At 32.1% G+C, this 25056-nt stretch overlaps 3 protein-coding genes across 3 annotated transcripts in view; 2 read left to right on the top strand and 1 right to left on the bottom strand.

Moving 5' to 3' along the window:
• Positions 1–2529, top strand: part of TRIADDRAFT_58863 (uncharacterized protein) — a gene marked incomplete at both ends in the record, with an annotated part of 4470 nt that extends 1941 nt beyond the window's left edge. Inside the window, 5 exons of the mRNA XM_002115041.1 lie at positions 159–288; positions 375–458; positions 563–683; positions 773–959; positions 2383–2529. Coding sequence (XP_002115077.1) covers positions 159–288; positions 375–458; positions 563–683; positions 773–959; positions 2383–2529 — 669 coding nt within the window. The remainder of the gene's footprint in view (positions 1–158; positions 289–374; positions 459–562; positions 684–772; positions 960–2382) is intronic.
• A 2106-nt stretch (positions 2530–4635) lies between these two features.
• Positions 4636–15965, top strand: TRIADDRAFT_64138 (uncharacterized protein; the record flags this gene model as incomplete). The annotated part of the gene is made up of 23 exons (XM_002115040.1): positions 4636–4653; positions 7095–7169; positions 8303–8375; positions 8463–8679; positions 8853–9024; positions 9134–9253; positions 9361–9436; positions 9582–9615; positions 9874–9946; positions 10196–10309; positions 10522–10588; positions 10681–10712; positions 10786–10856; positions 13080–13133; positions 13220–13377; positions 13470–13657; positions 13934–13994; positions 14130–14281; positions 14377–14506; positions 15062–15145; positions 15246–15366; positions 15473–15659; positions 15758–15965. The coding sequence occupies 23 exons, from the start codon at positions 4636–4638 to the stop codon at positions 15899–15901; spliced, it is 2421 nt and encodes an 806-aa protein (XP_002115076.1). The 3' UTR covers positions 15902–15965.
• A 2744-nt stretch (positions 15966–18709) lies between these two features.
• Positions 18710–23421, bottom strand: TRIADDRAFT_58861 (uncharacterized protein; the record flags this gene model as incomplete). Its single annotated transcript, XM_002114859.1, has 10 exons — positions 18710–18874; positions 18970–19159; positions 19278–19364; positions 19456–19522; positions 19598–19822; positions 20203–20304; positions 21882–21984; positions 22308–22376; positions 22805–22880; positions 23318–23421. The coding sequence occupies 10 exons, from the start codon at positions 23419–23421 to the stop codon at positions 18710–18712; spliced, it is 1188 nt and encodes a 395-aa protein (XP_002114895.1).
• Positions 23422–25056: the final 1635 nt, after the last annotated feature.

Raw genomic sequence — 25056 nt, 5'->3', positions numbered from 1 at the left:
TCACTTTATCATAAGCAATAATATCTGGATATAGTAATATCTACCATATACCTTTATTCGCTGGTTATTTCCTGTCTGATAAGGTTAGGCTAAACTCCAAAGGCTTCATAACTTGACTACAGTTTTAACTAAAAATAAGAGAATTATATCTACGATAGGAATCGACTGCCTCTCCTAATAAAGACACGTGCTATCATCGTGACATACGATTAGATATTGCAACACAGACTTCTAATTGCTCAAATTATGTAAACTCCAGCTATGAAAAGGGACATCTCATGCCTAAAAGTAAGAAGATATTCTAGTGTCCTACAATGTGTGATTGTAAAAAGAATGTATAAAATTTGCATTTTGATAAATTTGAATTGATTAAGGCGATGTAAGCTTCGATGTGGTAACTCAATCCAATTCAAACATGTTATCTAATATCGTACCGCTCCATGCTGCATTTAAGACAGGTTAGACTAGCCTGTATAGAAGAAAACTTATATAAGCTGTAGATATTCTACGATACAGAAATCTTGACCTCTTATTCTATTATGCTAAAACTTGCTTTAACTAGGACCATGGAACTACTTGGAGATGTTAATTAATAAATGGTCTAAAAAGTACGGAGGGATTTTTGTTATATCAGGAGCAATGATAAAAGCCGATCATGAAACGGTCATGAGCGATCCTTCATAGTAAGTAGTATCGTAGCCACTTTAGTATAGAATTCTAATTAAAAGAATAGATTATAGTAAGTAGCTATTGTCCTTATTTCTATTCTCAGTTGGCTAAACGGCGAAATAGGCTCTGTAGCTATTCCGACGCATCTTTATAAAATAGTTGTAAAATGTCAAGACTCGGATCAAGTCGCATGTAATGGATCAGCAAGCAATCACAAACCATGTGGTGGTAAATTGGAAGCATTATCATTTATACTGCCACATAGTAAATCAGCCTCACCTCAATGTCACGTAAGAATACTTGTAATATTTTATTATCGGTCAAATCGAGGTCTAAATTATAATTTAACCATGTAAACATAATTACGTAAATAACAATAGAAAACGATTTTTTAAAATTTGGATAATAGTAGTTGTATAAACTGTAGATATATATTATTAAATCCACTGATGTTAATGAGATTCTTGCAATAATACTGTACTTTAAATATTTAACAATACCGAAATATACTGATGCTTTATCCTTTTTTCTATAGAAATAGTGATACTACATTAATAATTTAAATTATATTTTACATACTTGTATTAATAGCTGCTTATATAGGTATTTTAAGTCTAGTGTTAATAGTTTGCAGGTAGGTGATGTATGTAACCGATCTCAAATATCTATAATTTATAGAAAATTTAGAACTTTATTAAATCTTATACGAAGATTAGGTTTGCACAGCTCTACTCTAGCCGAATACAACTACTAAACGTATCTAGAAAGAACTATTAGAATAATAAACGTTACTAGCTAGTATGCTCTTTGTAGCATTCACAGCTACAAGCAGTATAGCAACATTCTACCATATTTTACTGATATCCAGGTTATTATTGGTAACAAAATTTTACAGCGGACCATTATTAATCCAATGTGCAATCGACTACAGTATTTATATAGATACTATTTCTACCAGTCAAAGTACGATGAACTAACTATATCCTAATGTATGAATTACAGCTCTATTTTATCTTTAATTTTAATAGTAACTCGACACCCTACTGTATATAGTCATCTGTAGCATAGAATCTTCCACTACGATCTGTAGTTTGTAGTCATAAGCTGCTAAATATGTTTTAAGATAAAAATTGAAAGTCACGTTACTGTACATTATACTAAACGTTGCTAACAGTCTACGTTCTCAATACTAAGGTACGTGACAAGGTATTAGACGGGAATTTCATATTAATAATAGTCTTTTGTATCATAAGTACTGTGCGTCGTTATTTTCAACTGGAGTAGCCATGTACAGATTTTCTGGGTTGCTGTTACATTAATAATAGTCTTTACAGGTCTTTGAATTTTTATAATTTTATGCTAGTATTACTATGCTAAATACTCGGCAGATACAACACATTTCGCATCCGTAGTAGTTTACTCGTATATATCAATATTGTAAAATCTGATATATGCGTCCACCCGAGTATCTTGTACGATTTTATGCCTCAATAATGTAAGTTTTAAAGGTCATACACACGTATTAGACGCGTATTTCCCTTAATTACATAGTATTAAATTTCATATTATAAATGCATATAATAGACTTATACTGTAGATGATATCTGAACACGAATATAGGTCATGTATTATTAATGATTATTTTGTATCTACAGTTCAAATTTTGAGGAGTAATATTCTGATTTTTGAATTCCCACTTCTTTTGCTTTACAGTCTGCCGTATCGCAAATCTTTGATCATGTTTCCAGTATAGCTGATATCGAAAAATTGACTGGCATCGATTTCTTCCCTGAACTTTCAGCAGAGTTACAAGTTACGTTTGAAACCCAAACACCCACAGAGTTATGGTCGATTTTTTAACTTTACTAGCTTACATGATTCGTTAATTGCACTTTCATAGTTCTAAACGCTTACAGTTTGGACCTTGCGTTATAAATTCAATTTATCATTTATAGTTGCTAGTAAATATTTTATAGGCTATTAGTAGAGTATGAGTTAAGATATTTTACAACGCATTAATGAATTAGAATATATGAAAACTTCAATGCGTATAATCTACAATAGAAATAATTATGCAATTTACAATTTTTTTTGATAGCTTTAGACTAATCTCTTATTTGAAATAAAGACCAACTTTAGCCATTTATATATTCTTATTGATAAGTGGTCTGCTTATATTGATAGGTAAAATTACATGTTCAACTGCAATGATAATTAATGGAAATTGAGGTGTAATAAAATCAATTTTATGCATTCACCAAGAATACAGTTTATGTAAGAATAATAAATAAACAGTGCTGTAATAATTTCTCCAATATGCGGTATGTAGTACTGTAGAGTAGGGATTGCAACAATACAGCACTGCAATATTTTCTCGAAAGCATAAAGTATCTATAGGTCTGTATACCTGTATATGAACTCCTTTAACTACTAAATTAATTGAGATCGTTTTGACGGTTAGAGCAATCATTCCTAAAATAGCTTAATTTTATATTCAGCTATTTTATTTTATAAAATTATAGGAAAAAAGGCATATTGCCGTAGTGTTAATATAAAAGACGTGCCTGAGCCTATTTTACTGTTCTTTTATAGGAGGATTTTAATGCATTGTTGTATCACTTATTCTTGTAACCTGAAAAATAAGTAAATAGAAGAGGTTATTAGAATGATGATGGTTAGGAAATTAAAATTTTATCCCGCACGTCCTTTACGATTGCTAAAGCATTTCTGGGTTTTATTATACGGATCCAAAGTAAGCTACAAACTACAACTACTTGTTGCTCACCATTTTAGCTAATCGAATTGTAACTAATAACATATATTAGAAACTCAAAATTTTATTAAGTACGTCCTTTAATTACGGTATATTACAAGAGCACTTTTGTAGTCCAAAATTAGCTTAAGATTGTGGTTATCATGTTGTACGAAAATAGTTCATTATGTAAAATTAGATTGTAAAATTGTGAAAATTTTTAATTGTATATGATAATTAAATGCATACCGTAGCTTTTTAAAAACATAGTGATGCTTACATTGCATCACTGCATCACATATTAATCATAGATTTTGTTATAATAAGTCAAAAAGTTGTAGACTGAAGGTGACTGAAGGTAGTCATTAGCAATTTGTTAGGAGGACCAATTTATACAATAAAGTAAAATTTTACAAGAAAGTGAAGTTCTTGCTATAAAATTTTTTGAGTCACAGCATTACAATCTTAAAGTTACTTATATTAGTTGATAACCGCCAACTTTTACCATTAGCAACAGCTACTCACGGATCAGTACTACAGTTTATTTACGTGAATACTATGCATCTATTTGACGTAACAGTATCCTACTGCGAAATCAATTTAGTAGTTGACATTTGGAATTAAAATAAACTTATTGTAGCAATTGCGTCTTAAAATTAGAATAGCTTAGATAGAATGAAATTAATAGGGTACATCTTCACAATGTGGATTACGTATCCAAGTACGATAAGATTTAGCTGTGAAAATTTTATTGAATTATTGTATTGCATTGGTGAAATGACGAAAATAATTACTACGCATACCTTACTATTTATTATTGTTATGAGAAGAGATCAATGATAATTACATAAATTTGCTAATCTTCAATAAAAATTCTTACGCTATCCAGTTAAAATCAATGTTAGAGCATTTGTGAATTGAATCAATAGTTGTTTGTTGCAGTCTAAAGTAACAATAACATTATTTATTCATAGTTATACGGTAGGGGGCAAAACATAAAGAAGCTTTTAATTGCAATTAGATTATGATCCTCCTTCATCTATTGATTCTTAACTCTCCTCCTTCTTATTATTTTCTTAATTAGCATGATTTGCTAATTAATCGTTTATAAACTGGTACCTTTGTGCATATTTCTGATATCTTCTCTAACTCTTAGAGCTTAAGCATTCTTGTTAAGTCGATCGCAGAAAGATAGAGTAAAATCGTTTGGAAAAATGGAGAATAGAATAGAGGTAAGGAAATAACTACAATTTTATAGGAATAATTTTAGCTAATTTTTACCAGCATTCAATCAAGAATCTACGTTAAAATTGTTCCAATTTCTCCGTTACTTGCTAAGTTTTTATTTTTTAGAATATAAAAGTATATTTCTTTCCCTGATAATAGATTTGATTCGAAAAATTTTAGGCTACTCCTAAATATTGATGCTGTCCCTCGTAAGATAATATTGAATAGATCTTGCACGTATACGTCGTGCACATAAATTTAAAATAACAGTTTCAAACATTTTTGGCATAATCATTCTCCGATCCTAAGTTTGAATGTCATTTCAGTTGCTAATAGCGCTTGTATATATATAGGCAGCACCCTCTCTATATACTCAACTCTTTATACCCTCAATCATTCGATAAAGCCAGATATTATCCTCAATAAATCAAATTTTATTTGTAATATTAAGAATTTTAAATATAACATAGCTATCGATCACTGGTAATATTTGATCTCGTTAAAAAAACGAATGTAATGAGATGAAGTAGTAATAGATACAAATGTTGATTACAGAAGGAGTTAAGACATCATGTAAGCCCTCTAGATAGTTAAAACCTGATACCACTAGCATTATCAAATTGATATTATTGAATCTGCTCGATGTTGATAGTATGAACGAATGACGTTAGGACATTTTAAATCCTCATTTTAGCGTGATAGTTAATTGATTAGTCTAATTGAAATTATACCTATAAAGTACTAAGGGCAGAGCATAAGCAATGACGCAGTTTATTCTGGATTTATTTGATCTTTATCACCATAAATCTATTTTTCATCCATAGCAAGATATTGAAGCAAATCAATCCAAATTTCAATTGCAAACTGTGTAGAATAAGGTTGAATCAGCTGGATGCATTAGTTATGATTCGGTAGTCATCCGCCTATCCTACTTTAACGATGCTACTTAGTCCCAAGCTACTACCGAATATCGAAAGGATATTTTTAAACTGTTTTCCCAAATTAATGCGGACAAAAATTTTGCTAGGGTAATTATCAACGTAATTATAGACTACTATAGGGATAAAAGCAAAAGCCACTGCATGGATTAGTCACAATTCAATTGATCTATGTAATGATACTGCTAGGCCTTCGTCGTAGAAATGCGCAATGATAGAATACCTTTAATTTTACTCTCTATGTTAAGCAGAGTGATACATTAAATCCATCCTAGTTGTCAAAGTTCGATGCAAAATTTGATAGAATCAAGGTTAATACCGCTAGGATAAATAAGTTGTCTTACTACATATATAAACATTTAAGTAGTCGACTTTTAATGGCTCTGTTTGATCTCCATGGCTTGTATAAATAATGTTCCAGTAATCTTGAAGATGATTGGGATTGTCCGGTCGTAATTCTCCAAAAATATCTGGTAGATACTGTCATTCTCTAGAAACGTTCAAGTAATCTTGAAGATGGTTGAGATTGTCCGTTCGTAATTCTTAGAACTGGCGATTACATGATATAGGAATATTAATTAATTTAATTACCTTTATAATGATAGACAGACAGTAATAAGACAAATTTAAGTTACTGAATGGAGTAAATTATTGGTCGTCATATCATCAATATCTTCGAATCCATATTGATTATATTGATTGAACAGCCCAAGATTGGCTATAAACCTGTATCACATGAATTAATGCTCTTAACTAGCGAACAATTTCAAATGGGTTTTGCCATTTCAGTTAGATTTAATAGTAAATTATAATTAATTAATTTTATTATCTTTCCGTGCAAATTGACGAGGCTTGGCAAGGCGTCTGATAATTCTTGTCAAGAATTGAATATGATTTAAAATCCAGTACTGTATTGGCTGCAATTCCTTTCCAGACTCTATTTCTTATAATAAAATTTCAAAAGTAGTCGTGCTCCTGAAATATCTGACTTAAACAACACAGTTGCAGAAATAATGATTTTAGCGGTCTTGCATATATACACAAAAGCTTTAGCAGAACTGTGTAAAATCAAATTTTTCACTACTGGCTGTTGTGATTTCAGCCAAGGTTAATAATTAAAGTTGTTTGTTGCCTTTAGCCAAAATAACAACTATTAGTTAAATTAAAATAGGTGGAAGATCATAAGTTTATAACTCAAAACTGTTTCTATTTGAGGCAAAAAAAACGCTTTATTTACCCGCTGTATGTCAGATTGATATCAATATAGCCATGAATCGTTATCTTTCGACTTATATACGAACAAAAACCACTCGATAGCAGCTAATAGAAATTAGATAGAAATTTGCCCTTATAAGAATAGAAAAATTCAGGAATGAAGTAGTTTTGAATTTGCATTCTTATAGAACAAATTTATTTATATTTTATTTAAAACATTCTATATCAGAGTCGAGGTCGTCGAGTCAAATATTTGTTTGCATACTGATAGTTTTAAACATTTTACTTTTTAGAGAGAAAAGTTGGAAGTGGAAGGTCTTAGAGGCAGCAATAAAGCTGATGCTAGGAGAAAAAATATTATTTATGTCGTAAGTAATGAACCTCAAAGATTTGAATTTGAGAACGATCGGATCTAATGATATACTGGTTTCTGTAACCAGCCTTTAGCTCGTAATAAATATGGCGACGGATTTCAATTTTACGATTTATCCGCAATAGCAAAATCTTATTTTCCTATCGAAATCTATTGAAATCGCTTATATGAATTTACACAAGCATGCATATAGTTGAAAACTGTTATAGATAGGCAGCTGGACCCTAGTTACACAAATATTATACAAGCGTTCATTTATCCATTGGATAATAATTTGGTGACTATAATATATTTCAGTAGTCATCGATTTTACGTAGATAACTGATAATTTTTTTTCAATTTATAGTATATGTTAACGTGACAGGTGTAAACATAAGTCTGTCGTATTTAGTAGTAATATTAATATTTTTACTTTATAGTATATAAGCTTATAACCATAGTATGATTCATTTTGGTGGACATATCCAATCAATTTCACTGCTATATATCTGGACTTTCTTGTATGTTAATAAGCAGAGGCATAATCAACCCAATTCCATCGTAATATTACATTATTTTATTTATTTATAGTATAAACTTCTTCGTTTTACTTATAAATAATGCTTCCTTATTCGCTTATGATTGTATTCCTTACTCATGAATTTGCTTCTTTCCATTAGTGATTAATTACGGTACGGTACTTAAATTTTGTTGTTGCCGTAGGGGACCGTATTTCCTTACTTTCAGATAAAAGAAAATATATAACGTATTGTTTGGATTTAGGGTGAGCTCTAGTGACACGAATACGATGAACGAATATTATATCGCTGTAAGATAGCCCTGTGAATGTTGAATAAAATCTGCGATTAATTATAACTTGATTATAAGCACACATTAAAGGATAACGAATTGAGTTACTAATATAGGATGTCGCCGTACGATGCTCTTACATTTTGCGTGGAAATACCTAATTTATACCTTTTCGTTACGAGATGAATTTTAATAATTTAAAAAAGTTAAGCCGTGATATTATTATGGAACGGCCACTTTAGTGAAGCGAAAAATTTAGAATAATTTTAAATTTAAGATTAAAATTTCATATTTTAATTAAATAATCTTTTCCTCCACCATTCCTAATTTTTTATTCAGGTTGGCGGCATTCTCGTAATTGGTGTGGTTTTCGGTCTTGGGTTCATGATCGGCTGGTTTGCTAACCAAAGAGGTCTGTAACTGTATAGTCAGATAATTCTGCGCCAAAAAGCCGTGCTAATAGTTCTGTAGTTGAATTAATAATTACTCAATTCAATAGGTGTAAATCAAGGGCAACAAGGCGGCAATTTATGCCCAACATCGTCACCTACAGCACAATCCACATACTCAACCAAACCTGCTACTACGCAATCCACGAATTCAGCCACACCTGAGCAATCGACAACTGCACCACCTGCTACTACACAACCGGCTACTAAACAACCTACAACTCCACCAGCAACTACCCTACCACCAATAACATTCCCACCATGCAGGTTAATTTAATGAATACAAGCTTCATTAAATCGGTAGCTCCACTAACACATTTCAGAGTGGTAAAAGAATTATTGTAATTTAGAATTTAATACACCTAAGAGATGCTAGAGATACAATCGTGAAATTATAACTGACAATTGCTGATCCATTAGCGCTTTATTTGCAAATGTAGTATAACTCCTGCACCTTTACTGGTCATCTCTCTCAATGGATTCCGTTGGGATTATCTTAATCGTGGTCAAACACCCAATATTTCCGCTTTTGCTTCCAAGGGTACCCAAGCAGACTATATGAAACCAGTTTTCCCCACGCAAACGCTGCCAAATCTCTACAGTATTTTAACAGTACATGATAAATATCCTTTTATCGGAATTTGAATTCTTTACATTTACATTTTATTAATAGTAATGAGATAAAGTTTTTCTAAATTCGTCATTTCTTTCTACTAATTAGGGTCTATACCCAGTTAGTCATGGCATTGTTGCTGATAATTTTTACGATCCCAATTTTCAAGAAACTTTTGATTTTAAGGGCGTCAATGGAACCCAAGAAAAATGGTGGGGTGGTGAACCGGTAAGTCTACAGTAATATAGTACCGTATATCTAATAAAAAGCTCTAAAATCTCTATCTCAAGTTAAGTTTAATGTTAAGTTTTACTTTTGGCTATCCATCTCTATAGATTTGGGTAACCGCTAACAAAAATAATATTACTACAGCAAGCTACTTTTGGCCAGGAGATCAAGCCAATTTCCAAGGTAGGAAGACAGTAAGAGAGTTGACATTAAATGAATTATAGTATTTGAAATCAGTTCAAGAAATATAACGTCTTAAATATAAGTAATACTGTTGTAAATTGGTAGTATAATACTATTTTTCTATTTTTGAAATGATTTATTATAGGATATCATCCCAATTATCGGTTTCCTCCCAACATGTAAGTAATGAACAGCTAATTGTAGATGCCAAGAACATCATCAGTTCTAATTTAAATACTTTTTGTGACTATAGGAATGCCACGGCTATGGATCGCGTTACTCAGTTTTTTCAATGGCTTGATATGCCTGCCGATAAACGGTTGCTTGCAGATATAATCTAATTTGTGATTAATAATGCGCTTTATGATTTTTTAAAAATAGATCAAATATAACTAGATTGAGATACATTTTTAATACCAATGTTACTCGTACACCAGGCCACAACTCATTACCATGACTTTCGATCAAGTTCAACTAGCAGGAGCTAGATATGGTCCAACATCGAATGAGGTAATATTAGACGGATACGAGTATTAGGACTCACATTAATTGGATTGTTCTTTCCTGCATAAAATTTAAATTTTTAGACTGTTAAGAGTTCAAGTTGGAAAGCTATTAGTAGCTTGATTTACGCATACAATCACTGCGAATCTACTAAATCTTTACAGGCTATACTATCCTTGAGATATATTGACACTTGCAACTGCGCTACTTGAATATTTGCTAACTATGTTATGACTAATAAAAAAATGTTAATAGGTAAATCAAGAAATAAAGAACATTGATAATGCAATTGGTGCCATTACCCAAGGATTAAAACAACGCAATGCTGAACATTGTGTAAATGTCATCATTACTTCTGATCATGGTAAGGTTTATAACGCATGATTGTATCTTAAGTGGCGTTGTTATTCTGGTTTGGACTACTTATAAACTATTACTTTACCTTTGCTTACCAGGAATGAAACAACCATCTTGTTCCAAAATAAGATATTTAAATACGGTAATAATAATTTATTATATCATAAATTAGTATACTATAATCTTTGATTGATGTTGAATTTATAATGCTATAATTTCATTAGTATATTGATGTTGATAAAAATCAAGTCGTCAATCAAGGAGCATTCGGAGGTATCCTCGTTAATGGAGGTAAGGGCTCATCAGAAATTGGTTCATTGACTTCGTTTCTAAAATTTTTTATACTTGTAGCATTTTCTGATAATACTGTTATCTTCTTATAGGAAATGCTACGGAAGTAGTTTCAAAGATTAAAGTAAATTGAATAATTTATGATATTCTCACGACATCCATTGTCAATTTTAACTGATAACTTTGATCATATTCAGGGTAGAAGTAGTAAGTTTACTGTATTCAAGAAAGAAGACTTGCCGTTTCGTTTCCATTATCGCAATAACACGTAAGTCCGGTTAATGCAGAGATACTAAGATATTGATTGCATAAAGATTGAACAATTTTATCCAATTTATGGATTTGAAGTATTCATGTCTAAACAAAGTGATTCAGTTTTGTATTATTACAAATTGCATATCTCGGCACTTTTATAGTTATGAAGTTCCATACTCCTAATTATAGAGATACAGTACACACTTAAATGGTATTGATTACATTTGATAAAGGTTCACGCCATGATACTTTGCTCTCTACATTTAATGTTAAAATCCATTAAGATTTCCACTCTTTCATTTTATTATAATGCAATATAAACAATATTTAAGCAAATTTTCACTTGACTAGAGCTTTCAACTTGTAATCAACTTAGAGCTTATTCTAAGCCTAAGAGTAACATTTCGAATATCAGATATACACATAGGTTAGATACCGTACCAGAGTAACTTGACAGTCTAAATTGGAGCTAAGTTTACTGTATAGTTATAATCGATAAGTTAGGACTCTAATCATCCATATCGAAGATTTTCCTAAATGTACTAATATATATGGTAGTAATTAAATACTCGTGTGAAGAAAATCAATTCTAGTAATTTCTTAAAATCTGCCAGCTCACATTATTTTAGATATCTTCACATAAGTTTATAGTAAATTTGCACATATATCCCTAAGGCGATATAGATATATGGCATGATGGAATGTATCTACAGTATCATTATAATTATTTATTACATAGTCGGGGGCGCAATAAGCAGTAATGCTATGGATCTAGATTAGAAGTACTGTGCTAACCAACATCGTACTATGCTACGCTTGTATGCCTTTAACTCAAATATTTATAGACCCTGATCATAGACTAAAACTTTATAACGTCTTCGCTTCAATCGTTACGTAAGGTGTTGATTAAATAGCGGAGCCTGTTCTGCCGATAAATTTCCATTTAAGTTACGGTCCGAAATATAAACGTTTTTAAAAATATGTTAACTGACTGTTGCAGAATTTGTGTCTACTCTTAAAATCATTTTATAAGCCCAATTATTTTAGCAGTATACCACCGATTACACCATACAAACTATGTATAGACGTATATTAATATTGAATCGTTTTAGTAATTAAATTTGAGCAGAAAATAAACAAATCAAGCAAACAAAGGGTTAATCATCATAACAATCCGAGATATCATCATACTATTCTGATTTTGTATCGATCTTTGGCTAATGTTTGACAGGGTGTTGTCCACAAATATGAATGACGTCTTAAAATACAAGATCAACAAGTTGTAAAATGATCTTAACCTCCCATTTTATGTAATGGTTATAACGGTTGAAGTATATAATGGTTCCAGTCCTGTCCCATTATATAGGTACCGGTACTTTAGTATATTAACGAAGGATTGTTCTAAGTCACTAAGTTCAGCTTGATTCATGTAGCTACAAATTCGAAATTTTTGACTAGCGGCACAGTACTTATACTTAGTGATCCTTATCAGATCAGCGACCTAATTAAGGTTATAGTTATAGTGGGATATCAGTGTAAGATATCAGTGTAGGTATTTTCAAAATTAGCTACACATATTAGTTGGATAGCAGGCTATCCGTAACTACTAAGACTCAACCTACAGTGGACATCGCTAAGGGGCTATTAGTAATGCTGGATACTGTGTCCGGGATATTCTAGTTAAATTTAGCTCATTGAGTTAACTCATTTGAAATGACGATTAGCTATAGCTATTATATATCAGTTATTCAATAAATGATACGGTACTCGTATTAATTAAGATAATATCAAGCGCTGAGAGTCATTTCTAGCTAAGCTGTAGGATACATTAATTAGGAGATTATGTAAACGTCAGATAAATTCATAAGGATACAAAATACGATATTCACGCTAGTAGTTACTGGGTGCAGGTCAAAGTCATATCAGCTTAGTGTTACAAAAATAATTACTATAAAATAATAAGTACACGGTGGACTATAATTTATAATTAAAGCTAATGTAAAACAAATACACAAGATATAGTGAAATAACGACAGACGCCTATAGATGATTTAGATCGCAATTTCGATACCATTTACTATTACAGTTTATACCTGAAGAATTTAATTTTCAAAGTAATTTGAGCATTAATGATTTAGCTACTAATTTATCATAAAGGAATATAAGATCTTAATTTTATTTTAACTATTCTATTTTTTAATCTTAACTTGATCATTTAAAATCTACTTTTTATTAGGCGTATCCCTGATGTAATAGTCGTAATGGTGGATGGTTACTTGGTTAGACGTATGTAAGTAAATATATTAAAATGGCAATATAGCTTCACTCGTAGGTACAAGTGAGTAGTATTTTAATTTTATATAATTTATGTCTTAGATACGACGCCAATTATACAGCGTGTGGGTTAGCTACAAGTGGTTGGGATAATTTGGAAAAGGATATGAGGACCATTTTTATGGCTTCAGGCCCTGGATTTCACAGCTCTAAGAAGATTAAACCATTTTTAAATATTCAGCTATATAATGTCATGACAAGTACGTTGTTTCTAATCTATTTTACAGCAAAGAAAAGGATAGCAATTGATGTGTACCTGCTGATAATTAAATATAAAATCTTTAATATATAGAGTTACTAGGCATTAAGCCAGCCAAGAATAATGGCGTCTTAGGATCACTGAGAGCCATGTTAAGGAATCCAGGCGTTGCTACCCCGCAAGCTCCGAGTCAGCCAGGTCCAGTTTGCCGTATACCGGCAGATACTGCTTTATTTGAAGATAGAGCTCGATGTTCGAGCTGTGTTTGTCCCTATTGCCGCGTAAGTTCCGTGCATTATATTTAGCATTATGTTAATGATAGATATAGTGAAGGGAATAACGCTCTGCAAAAGCTATAGAATTTATACAAATAAGCAACACCTGCCATTTGCTAAAGCCTAAATTGATATTCAATAAAAAAATTTTAAAAATAGAATATTAAATTTTTATCAAGAGCGATAATATTATCTGTCCAATTTTTGTTATCGAACTGAAAAGTTTAATTTTTTCAATACTTGAAAATTTTTTTATGTAAAATTATTTATTAAATCTTGTAGAGTGTTGTCAAAGCGAATTTGACTCTGTACAATCAAGCGCTCAATATGACTACGCAAGAAGGTTTCATATAAATAAGCATTTAATTGTCTTCTTATACAGTAACAGAATCATCTTAAAATAGATCATGATAATTTAAGTTTAATTAATCCAATTTATCGTTGCTATTAATAACGTTGAATTTTGATTTTCATTTAGAGTCTGCTGCTCAAATGATGAATTTCCCATGGGGTATTCCAGAATATCGAGTATCTCTTGATACTTGCATCCTATATCAAAATCATTACATCACCAGTTATAGCAACACCTATCGAGTACCTTGGTTTGTAGGCTATGAAATAACAACTAAGGTACAGAATTAATTTAGACCTTCTTGACGTATTAGCTTAAGCGGAGTTCTTACATGTTAAAGTATTGTTGTCAATGAAATTATTTATGCCACTAGGAAGCTTCAGGGTTCCTAAAGAGAAACGATTGTTTCCGACGTGATCTTCGATTGTCCATTGCATCTCAAGCTTCTAATTGTACCAGCTACTCCAGATCTGGCTACGATCGTGGCCATATGGCTCCAAACGGTATGGTACATAAAAGCAGTATTGGATAAAGATAGAATACTAATGATCTTAGATTATTTTAAATACCGGCAGATATCATTCGATAGAGTATATTTGAAGATAATTTTAACTTGCATGCATAAGCATCGTACATATTTGAAAGTACCGTACACTATCCGTATATTTAAATATTTAACCTGTAAATATTAATACCTAAAAACTGGTATACCGTAACTTTACTCTAATAAGCAGTTCCAGCTGCCATGCTCTTTAGATCCAGGGTAATTTAAAGAAAAATTATCCTATTCTGAATTTATATTATTATTGCTATTACTTTATTCGAATATAAAACGAGCAAAGAGTACCCGTAGCTTTACTGCATCAAACTGTCGTAGTATGAAAATCATTGAATCATGTGTAATTTGCTGTGGTGCAAGGCAATAACTTTGATTTAGCATATCAATCTTGAATGTTTAAGCTTACAGCAATAAATTTAGTGTTTGCTATGTTAGTCGCAGATAATTTTTATACAAATATATATCGGCAACTAATAAATCTCTCATGACTTGTAAAAAGGTGACATGAACTTTGATGCAGAGGCGCAAGCTAATACCTACTTGCTATCCAATATAGCCCCGCAAATTCATAATTTTAACGCAGGTTAGCATCTCGATACATCGTAGCATGTCGGTATCAATGCTTAAATCTAACAATAACAATTGTAGTTTGTTAATTAATAATAATAACTGCTTTATACTAGGCCCTTGGCTTAACCTCGAAAGCTTAACGAGAACTTGGGCTAAAAAATATGGCAGTGTTTATGTCCTTTCAGGTTCATTAGTTCTTGGTGATCGGAATAAAATTTGGAGCGATCCTTCCTAGTAAGCTCGGCGAAAAATTAAAAATTAATACTTAGAAATAAAACTTTATGAATCAGATTTTTAATTTATGTGTATATTAATAGTCTACTCTTATTAACAAAATTAGTTGGATTCATGGTGCAATCGATACCGTTGTCCTTCCCACGCATTTTTATAAGATATTTGTTAAATGTCAAACTACAAAGAAAATGGCAGATAGTAAAAATGAAAAGGCAATAGACCCATGTCAGGGTAAAATTGATGTCATATCGTTTGTCTTACCGCATCTCAACTCACGTAAACCACAAGGACAGGTAAACTTACTAAAACTGATAAACTAGACGTTATATAATGTTAATAGGAATGAGGACTAATTATATAATACTCCTTTTTGATTTTTTTATTGCTGCAGTTGACCGACGTTTACCTATTAGATCATACCACAAGTATACGTGATATCGAGGCGTTATCTGGTATCAATTTTTTTCCTAACTTACCTTCTCAAGTGCAAGATGAAATTGAAGTCCCTGTAGCATCCGAAATGTGGGCTAAATAGTAAATCTTGACATGGATCAGTCTATAATAAAAAAATAATTTCTATTAGTTACCGGTATACTCTATAAAAGTTCGAAGGTATTGTTATTGACATACAGGAGAAGTATGACCACTACTTTCAATAATGTCTTGACTTCGGTTAGATAATATACGATTATTAGAATTCTCAGGCTGCTTAATGCGTGCGTTATAATTAGGCGACTGTATAATGAAGATTTTAAAATGACAATATTTTAATTCAGTATACATATTAGGCGCAATTTTTAATCGTGAAACATTTTCTAAAAATAGCTATTGCCTGTTCACGAAGTTATTTCACCAGTGACTTTACAAGAATAGATAAATACTGATAAATAGATGATACATAGTTACGACAAAATTCGAATAAAAGATCTTGTTGGATAATGGGTGTATAATAATTTTATTGACATAGACGTTCGGCTAAAGAAAGTTCACAATAGATACAGTATCTGCGTAGAAATATTAATTTTTGGATCTATGATACTAGAATACGTATACATAAAATAAACGTAGTACTGTAAGTTGTGGAATCTTATAATTTTCATGCATCAAATTGGATTCAAGAGAATTATCACTTTGACTACCTTTTTCATATATCCCTAGCAATAAGATTGTACTTTTTCCTTTAAATTGATCAATTGTATTATGAATCCATGGAGGGATATACCAATAGACACAATGTATCTACAAGGAGTTGTTGTATTATCATCAGCTATATTTTAGATATACTCGTAATTTATTAACTCTAAAACTATATTTGTAGGAGAGCAATAAAGCACGACTTACTGCACAGTTGTTATGATACCTTAAGATACCATTTTACTTATACTCTTAAAAGTTCAAATTCAGGCTAATAGTGATGAAGTGTGGTGATAATTCGTATTTACATGAAATGGATAAATTTAGTTGCAGAGCCTAAGTCACAACTCGAGATATAAGCATCCTAATAGTGTGATATCGTGAATTTTATCGGCTACAAGTAATTATATTTTGTTCAGTTGCGATATGGTACTGGTATCATCTTGAAATAATTGAAATAAAGACAGTTTTTATATCTAGGAGCGTTAAAAATTATAACTTACTATGAACTACTGTTGTATCACATCGAATTGAATCAATTTTATATACTGCTGATCAAATTATGACAGCAAAGAGCATTTATTCTACTGCACTTAAAATCGAGCAGATTTATTTAGAAGTACTATATATAGCTTTTGACAGTAAATTTCAAATTCCATGGACTTAAAAAACTTTTGTAATCTTAATGCATACAGGTACGTATAACTAATTAATTCACTAAAATAGCTCAATATTGTACCAATCATACAATCATCGCTTTTCCTATCCTAGCCATTTTGAATATAGGTAAAAGTAATCACAGCATCAATACTTTCAATTATAATATATTGCACTGAAAAGTGGGTAAAAATAGAATGCGAATTAACCAATACGACATGAAGTGTACTGAAAGAGAAATTAACTACAAGGAGTAACTACTAAATCACTGTTTACATCAACCGTGTTGCTGAATAAACGTCAGAAATCATTATCCGTGGTTAATCGTTTGTCAAATCCTACTGTATTGTCCAAGAGCATGCACCACGAGATTACACCTAGTATCCCTTGCCAAGGGGTAACCATTTTATAATATTAGTGTATCTTGCAATTAATAGGCAATGTAGCAGGGATAAAAATAAAAAAATATGTAGACTCTGCATTCGACCATATCCATTTTACTTTATTCTATATTTTTTAATGTGTGAAAATTCCTTTCTCTGAATTTAAATCTAAGAATATTTCAATTTGAGCGCTAATTCCAACCTTAAATTGTTTGATTTCAGGGAGATATGAGCAGAATGCAGCTAAATAAGCAATAGGTATGCTCTACTAGGTAATACAGTAGATTGGTGTTTTTAGGTGTTAAAGTAGCTCTACTGTACTACCAAGAAATGGCTGACCAAAATTAAAAGATGCTAAGTTTTTATTACATGGTTTAATCTGTCCAATTTGTTACAAAGTCCTAAAAGTTGTTTGAGGAATTTTTCATATACACAGATTATATAATGCACATACAGTATACATGCCAAATACAAGGTCATATATCAAATTGATACGATTACGATAGTTGTCAATTCAAAATTCATAATCTACTAAGAAAACAACGATTTCATCAATGATTACTGCTGCAATAACATCAATACAGTATTTACACTAAACAAAGCCAAACTTAGAGTTATGCAACAAAGTCGATAAGCAAGTCATGATTGTCTACTAACTAATGTCAACGGTAATACAGTAAAAAGATAAGATAATGTTCTACTTTCCAAAATTTGCCTGAATTTGAAGTTAAATATGTATGATAATAAAACCCTGGCGAATTCAAACATTAGGTACAAACATATCAAAATTTGAAATCTAACCGACATTATTTAGATATTCAAAAAGCAACAGTAGCTAAGTTAAGTTTCTTTGCGGTAACCGAAATCATGGTCATCATTTACAATAATATTGAATTAAGTTATAGAATTTATATTAAAGATAATGAGCAAGCCGGCAAATATGTTTAGTAATTGTTACTAGTATTAAATAGCTAAAATAGTCTAATCTGCATCTATATATCTATCATAATAATAGATGATGAAAAGCATTTATTGCATTATCACCGGTAGTTACATTTTCCGGTGAATAAAAATTTTCAATTATGTTACATCTATAGAGCATAAATGTGAAGCTTAGTTAACTAAAATTATTTCATTTGAAAATAAAACTCTATATTATGGGTATTATGCTATTTTACGTATGGTTCAGCTTTTCCACCATAAAGAACTCGATATTTCTGATTCTTCCAGATAACAGTACGACTAGAGAGGGCTCTAATATAAATCCAGATGGATATGCACTCTCTAAATATCCACATCAAAGGAATTTTCCAGGATACTTCTATTGGAGTTGGCTATTAAAAATAAATAATATGAATTCTTATTATTGTATAAGTGAAATTGAATCTAGTAGTTCACTCTATGCTTTTGCCATTTTTAATTAAAATACCTGAATTAATTTCAGTAGCATCATATCAAATAAGAACCAACAGCCGATATGAATACCATAAATGGTACCAAATCCAATTTTTGCAAAGTGATTTATGCCATAAGCTCCTATCAGTCCGCACACGATGCACTCTGATATTGGTTCGAATGCTGAAATTAAAGGAATCATAGCCATACGTAGACGAGACCATCTAATACAAAGAATTTAAGAAAAGGTCATAATTCCGCTTAAAGTTAATTACAACTAATTTTTAGATCGAATGTAAAGAATATGCGTATTGATAAAATCCATCGATGTTTTATGATTACCTAATCATCCGAGCGACGTAATTTTGCACTGATCTTTTTCCCGGATTTTGGAAGCAAGGTTCATTCCCTAAAGCAAATTTCCAACCTCTATAAAAAGGCATTGGTAAAGCAAAGTAAGTCAGTTAAGTACAATAATCCATTCTTATAAACGCTACAAAGGGCTGAATCTTATTTAGACCTGTCATAGATTGACTTGGCTAGAAAAAAATCTTCAGCAATATAACAACCAAAAGTTTCTAAGCCACCTAAAATTAAATTTCATGTAAACTTAATTGAATGGTCCTTAGGTAAGTTAGATAAACAGTCTCGATTTCACTTACCCACTTCATCCAAAAGATGCTTACGGAATAAACATGACATTCCGCTGGCGCAATTAACTCCACATGCATTCGTGGTTAAGTAAACACGTCCATGAGCACCACCAAAATGGATTTTATCTAAATATCCTGCTAACGAATCGATGTGTGTCGTATAGGGCAACTGATGGACCATGCCGACATTTTCGGTCATTCTCGCAACCATATCTGTTAATGTATTTGGCGTCACTGTCACGAACAAAGCAAATTTTGAGTTAGATTTCCAATTAAAATTATAGTACGGTTTTACAATCGTCAAACAAGCAAGCTACTACGAAAGATAATGTATTAAAAAGGTACACATAGAATAGCATAAAATTGAAAAAGTAGACTTGGAAATTCATATAGACAAGTATCAACAGTCACGTTATTTCATAATGTATCATTGTTACTACTAGTAATAAACTAAAATAGTAATCAAATATCCCAATTCATTGCATATGAATCAGGAAAACATTTTCATGATATTTTAAAGGTAAAAATTTATACAAAGGATAGCTAAGTCAATGGAATTGCATCAGAACTGGCAAACAAAGAAATAACAATGAAATCATTATTATTAGCTGTACCTTTGATGTTGCTGTCTGTAATCCAAAGTAAGTCATATTGTGCGGCTGCATATCCGGGGAGAAGGTTGTTAATTTTAGGATTGAGACATGTATCAACGGTTTCTAAATGAAACATATCGTTATTAGAGATACGTATTTAGCGTAAAAAGCATTAGAAGAAGATAGACACACAAAGTAAGACTTGTACTATTTGAATATGTTGATCTTAATAATCTTATGTATATTATAATTATTGGACAAGCATAGAGTAAGCCGTTATTAATCCATAGATTGAGAGAGCATACTTTCGTATCATCGAAAACTTTATTGTCATAACCTATCATAGTTATATTATCATAAAATGCTATTCAGTTTTGTCACGGAATTGCTATTATATCTTGGGTATTATACGCTATGTTCAATACTTGTATTCTTAGAGTAGTTACTAGGCTAACTTCATTCGATTGTTTTTTACTATACTGTACAGTAGTATTTATTTACAATTATTTATAGTAAAGTATATTCATTAGACCTACTAAGCAAATGCCTTGGGGAAACTTAATTTTGATATCTTTAATTACAATCAATTCTTCCTTACTAGCGGGGCAGTACATCCACCTGATATACCCTTGTATGAAAGTTAGTGATAAACCTACGGTCGACGTATGGTATAATTATATTTGTAATCAATAGTGATATGACTATTAAGAAGGATCATGATTAATCTAGAGGAAATTATGGGAAAACGCAATAATTTTCAGGCTATAGTACTTTACTAAAGTTATCATGGTCTTAGTCACTTTATGCAGCAGTGATTTGTTATTTATTAATATATTGTACTGTAGATAACATGGTAATCAGCATTATTTGTGAAAGACTATACTCCATGGTTTTCATTTCTCACGATTTACGTATGTACTATTGACCACAATAAAGTACTTATAATGCTACAAACCAAATATACAGTAGATTGTATGCTGTACAATAGATAAAAATGATAATGACAAAATGAATGAGTAAAAATCTAAAGATTACTACAGTACAGTATGCTGATCTTATTATGTTTGCAGCGAGGCCAATCAATTTTGCTAGATATGAGATTCATTAGGTCTACGAGATTTACCGTTCTTGGCAACATACTGTACAATGTAAAATTGGATTTGGTTTACAAGTAACTTTACAATGACAACAGCTATCAGGACTGTGTGTTACGGCAGTCTAGCAAAATGTCATGAATCGATTGATTATTATTTTTACCCCTGGGTGTAAATGATCATTAGGCCAGCTACTATTATAGATACTGTAGATAAACTAATCTTTGGGCGTACAGTGTACGATACCACACTATCAGTACTAATTTTTATCATTTCCAAAAGATATCAACCAGTTTGTGAACTACAGTATAGGATAGGGAGTAAGTAGTTTTAGTGGTTTTATGTTTTGAATACACGTGTTTTAACGGCACTACTTTCTTGACACAGAGCGAAGGAGTTGTTATTGGTTGTACGGGTATACCATCAAGACTGCTGTGATGAAGTATTTAATTTCACTAAGAGTCTTTTCAATTAGGCAAATGATAGCAACGTAGTAGCACTTTCACGCGGGTACATGGATTGTATTCAAGTAAAAATTCAATTCAACAATATGGCTGAAATTAATTTTGAAATTTAACTAAAAAAACATGATTTACAGTTAGTTACCTATAAATAAACGGGCTTTGACGTTCGGGTACTGCTTGATTAATAAATTAACAATTTCAATAGCGGGATCTTCAGGATTTTGGATGCAAAAGAAGAGTTCGTACTAGTAGATTGACAATTTAAAAAAGTATCAATTAGACGGTAGAGAAATGAAAAGCAGTAACAATTAAACTTAAAATGTCTACTGCATTTTTAGTTAGTATATAATTGTGAAGTGTTTCTCATGTACAGTAGCAATAAAGTCCAAACATGCAATCCGAGTAAGATCACAATTCTGGATTGAAAGAAATAGCAACGTAGTATAGACAATATCTATTTTTCTTCTTCGTTCAAAATGTAAGGAAAACACTTGATTTGCCTACTACTTTTTCCTTGACAATTCTTCAATAAAAGATCAAAGTTTAATAAAAAGATTGCCAGACTTACTCTGCTATACGTTAATTCGAAATAAGAGGCCAAGTTGTGCGATAGATTAGCGTCTCCACCAACTAAAGGCTGTAAATAAGGTAATGAAGTAGAAAAAATGGGCAAAAGTAGATTTTAGTTGAGATTTAAATAAGCAGATTGTCGGTATTAACGATATTTCACCGGGAATACTCAACATACCAAAGCAATACGTTTTTCTAATGGGTATTAAAATACTACTAGTTCGTGGGCAGTTACTATGACTATTGTTCAATACTGTACACTGTTGACAGTAGGGTACCGTACTCCACTGGTCTAAAAAGGGCATTTTAAAGTTATTTAAGGTGACTGATTTAATTATAATGATCGAGTTACCAAATAAGTTCGATGGTAGTGAATAGCAAGATTAAGTTTACGCATCAACGCATAAATTGAGGGATGGCCATCATTACTTGGTCAATCGTCTGTATAGGATACCTTTTACTTCATTTTTTTTTTTCACATCATTGACCACTTACTTTTAGAATAGATACTCCCGGTACATCGGCTAATTCTTCTGGCTCTGATTGACTCTTACGGTATAAAATGTACTTGCTATAATAGATAAAAGAAGGTAAAAAATAGAGACATTACGTTAAAAATCCGATCCTAAAATAGGAGTGAGAGAGAGAGAGAGACGCGGGGGCCCCCCAAAAATATCGGATTGTAGTACTACTATTTATCGAGTAGTATGATTTTAGGCACGACTGGTGGCATATTGAATTCAAGTACATGACTGTAAAGACGCCATCATTCAAGGAGTAATTAAGCCATTGCCATGTACAATATGCTACCTTAACGTAGTATACTATCAATAAGTAACATCTTGGCATAGCCAAATGAGAAGTAGAGCCGACTGGAATTGGAATAAATAGCAAGCATTGATTGACTATGCTACCGCTATAAAAACGTCTTTCAACAACGATACTATCGACTGGAAGAGCACGCAAAGTAGACATGATTGATATAGTATAAGTAAGTAACGCCCTTACCCGTATCCTAGCGCTACAAGATGAAAAGAAATAAAATAGCTCCATAGTCCCATACACACCACCGCTAGAACATCATATCCCGTAATTTCGCTTTCTAACAACATAATCAAATCATTTATGGATTACTCGATTTCTTTTTAGTCCAACGCTTGCAATAATATTCCAGTTAGGAATGGACGGAAAAAAAGCCACAAGCAATAACGCAGGCAGGCAGATAGGCAGCCCGACACCGATCACACCACCGTTGGACTAATGTTAACGATGATTGGTTTGACTGTTATGTTCTGTCTGTTTGTCTGTATGTCGGTGTACAATACGGCAAATACGGTCGAGCGTTACGCGGTTATGACGTGGATGGCACCCCAGCCAAGGGTGATCAAGGATGAGTATGACTGATGACTGAAAAGTCTTTTTCAACATGTTCATGACTCATATATCGGATAATAGAATTCATTAATCTATTTATGGTATGAGAAGGTTTGTTACTTGTGACTGATGGTGCTTCTTCCTTGACCACGATACGGTACAATGGCGTTGCTAGGGACTAGGGAACTGGAGGAGTGTTGGACGTGCTCTACTATACAGTACAATAGTTTGTTGCGGTGGTCCATAGAATCCTGTTGTGAGTAGACTACAGTAGAGACCCTTATGGAGGGTCTTGTCAGTTCATTTTATAGTAGTACAGTACAATGTACTTCACCAAGGTTACACTTGACCGTACTGTAGCGTTCCGAAATGGGTCAAATACTAGAGTGCTTCTTCCATTGTACTGTACAGTACAAGTACAGTACTGACTGGACTGTAGAAAAAATTCATTTCGTACTGTAGATATTGTAGACTTTTAACCAATTTTACGGGAAAATTATAAACTATTTCGAGAAATAAGAACCAAATCGGCATTTCTGAGTTATTCGACTACAAATACATATAGATTTGATCTCGTTGGAACCTGATTGAACTAGTACAATTATATCTTTTCAGAGTGCCATCGAAATTCATCAGACTCAGTACTGTACTGTACTGTATAGCGATAGAAATTACAAATTTCTTTTTTACTATACAGTACTGTATACAGACTTGAAGGGCGAAATTCGACTTCAGAAATTCTATGGTGATACAGTGTTTGTATAGCGATTGCACTCATTTGGGGATAGAAAATCAACAATTCCATTGGGTTCGGGTTACTTTTCACTCCATTTAACGACTCTACTGAGTACAGTATGCCCGTTTCGAGGCCTGACTGTGAGAGTGCAGATTAGCGAAACCAACTACTGTACTGTACTGCATAGTTGGATCTAATGCACAGTCATAAACTACTAAATGATCTTGATAACCGAATCTCTGACAGGTCTAGCCAAGGTCTTTGATAATTAATAATAATTCATTTCAATTTTATTGCTAAAAAGTTTACAGTAGAGAGTCTACTGTAAACTTTTTAGCAATGAAACTAGAGACCAGAGGGAGGAATGGTTAAAGTTCAAAGTCTGATATACTGTAAAACTACTGGGGGTCTGGATCTGGTCATAGTTCAGGATATCGTTGCTGTTTTGGAAGGCATTAAAGTACAGTTATTGTACACTAGGCCCTGCTATGTTGATATCTTTCAATCATACAGTACTGTATATACGGTAGAGTATAGTATAGAAAAGGGCGAGAATTTCATGCTATGGGCTATGCTAAAATATTGTAGTATGCTTTTCAGAAGATAGTGGGCCGTAGGCATGTGGGTTGTTACTAAA

The sequence above is a fragment of the Trichoplax adhaerens genome, genomic scaffold (assembly GCF_000150275.1).
Source record: "Trichoplax adhaerens TRIADscaffold_9 genomic scaffold, whole genome shotgun sequence".
In the NCBI taxonomy this organism is placed as follows: Eukaryota; Metazoa; Placozoa; class Uniplacotomia; order Trichoplacea; family Trichoplacidae; genus Trichoplax; species Trichoplax adhaerens.
Note: the sequence above shows the minus strand (reverse complement) of the source record. Positions and strands in the feature narration are given on the sequence as shown.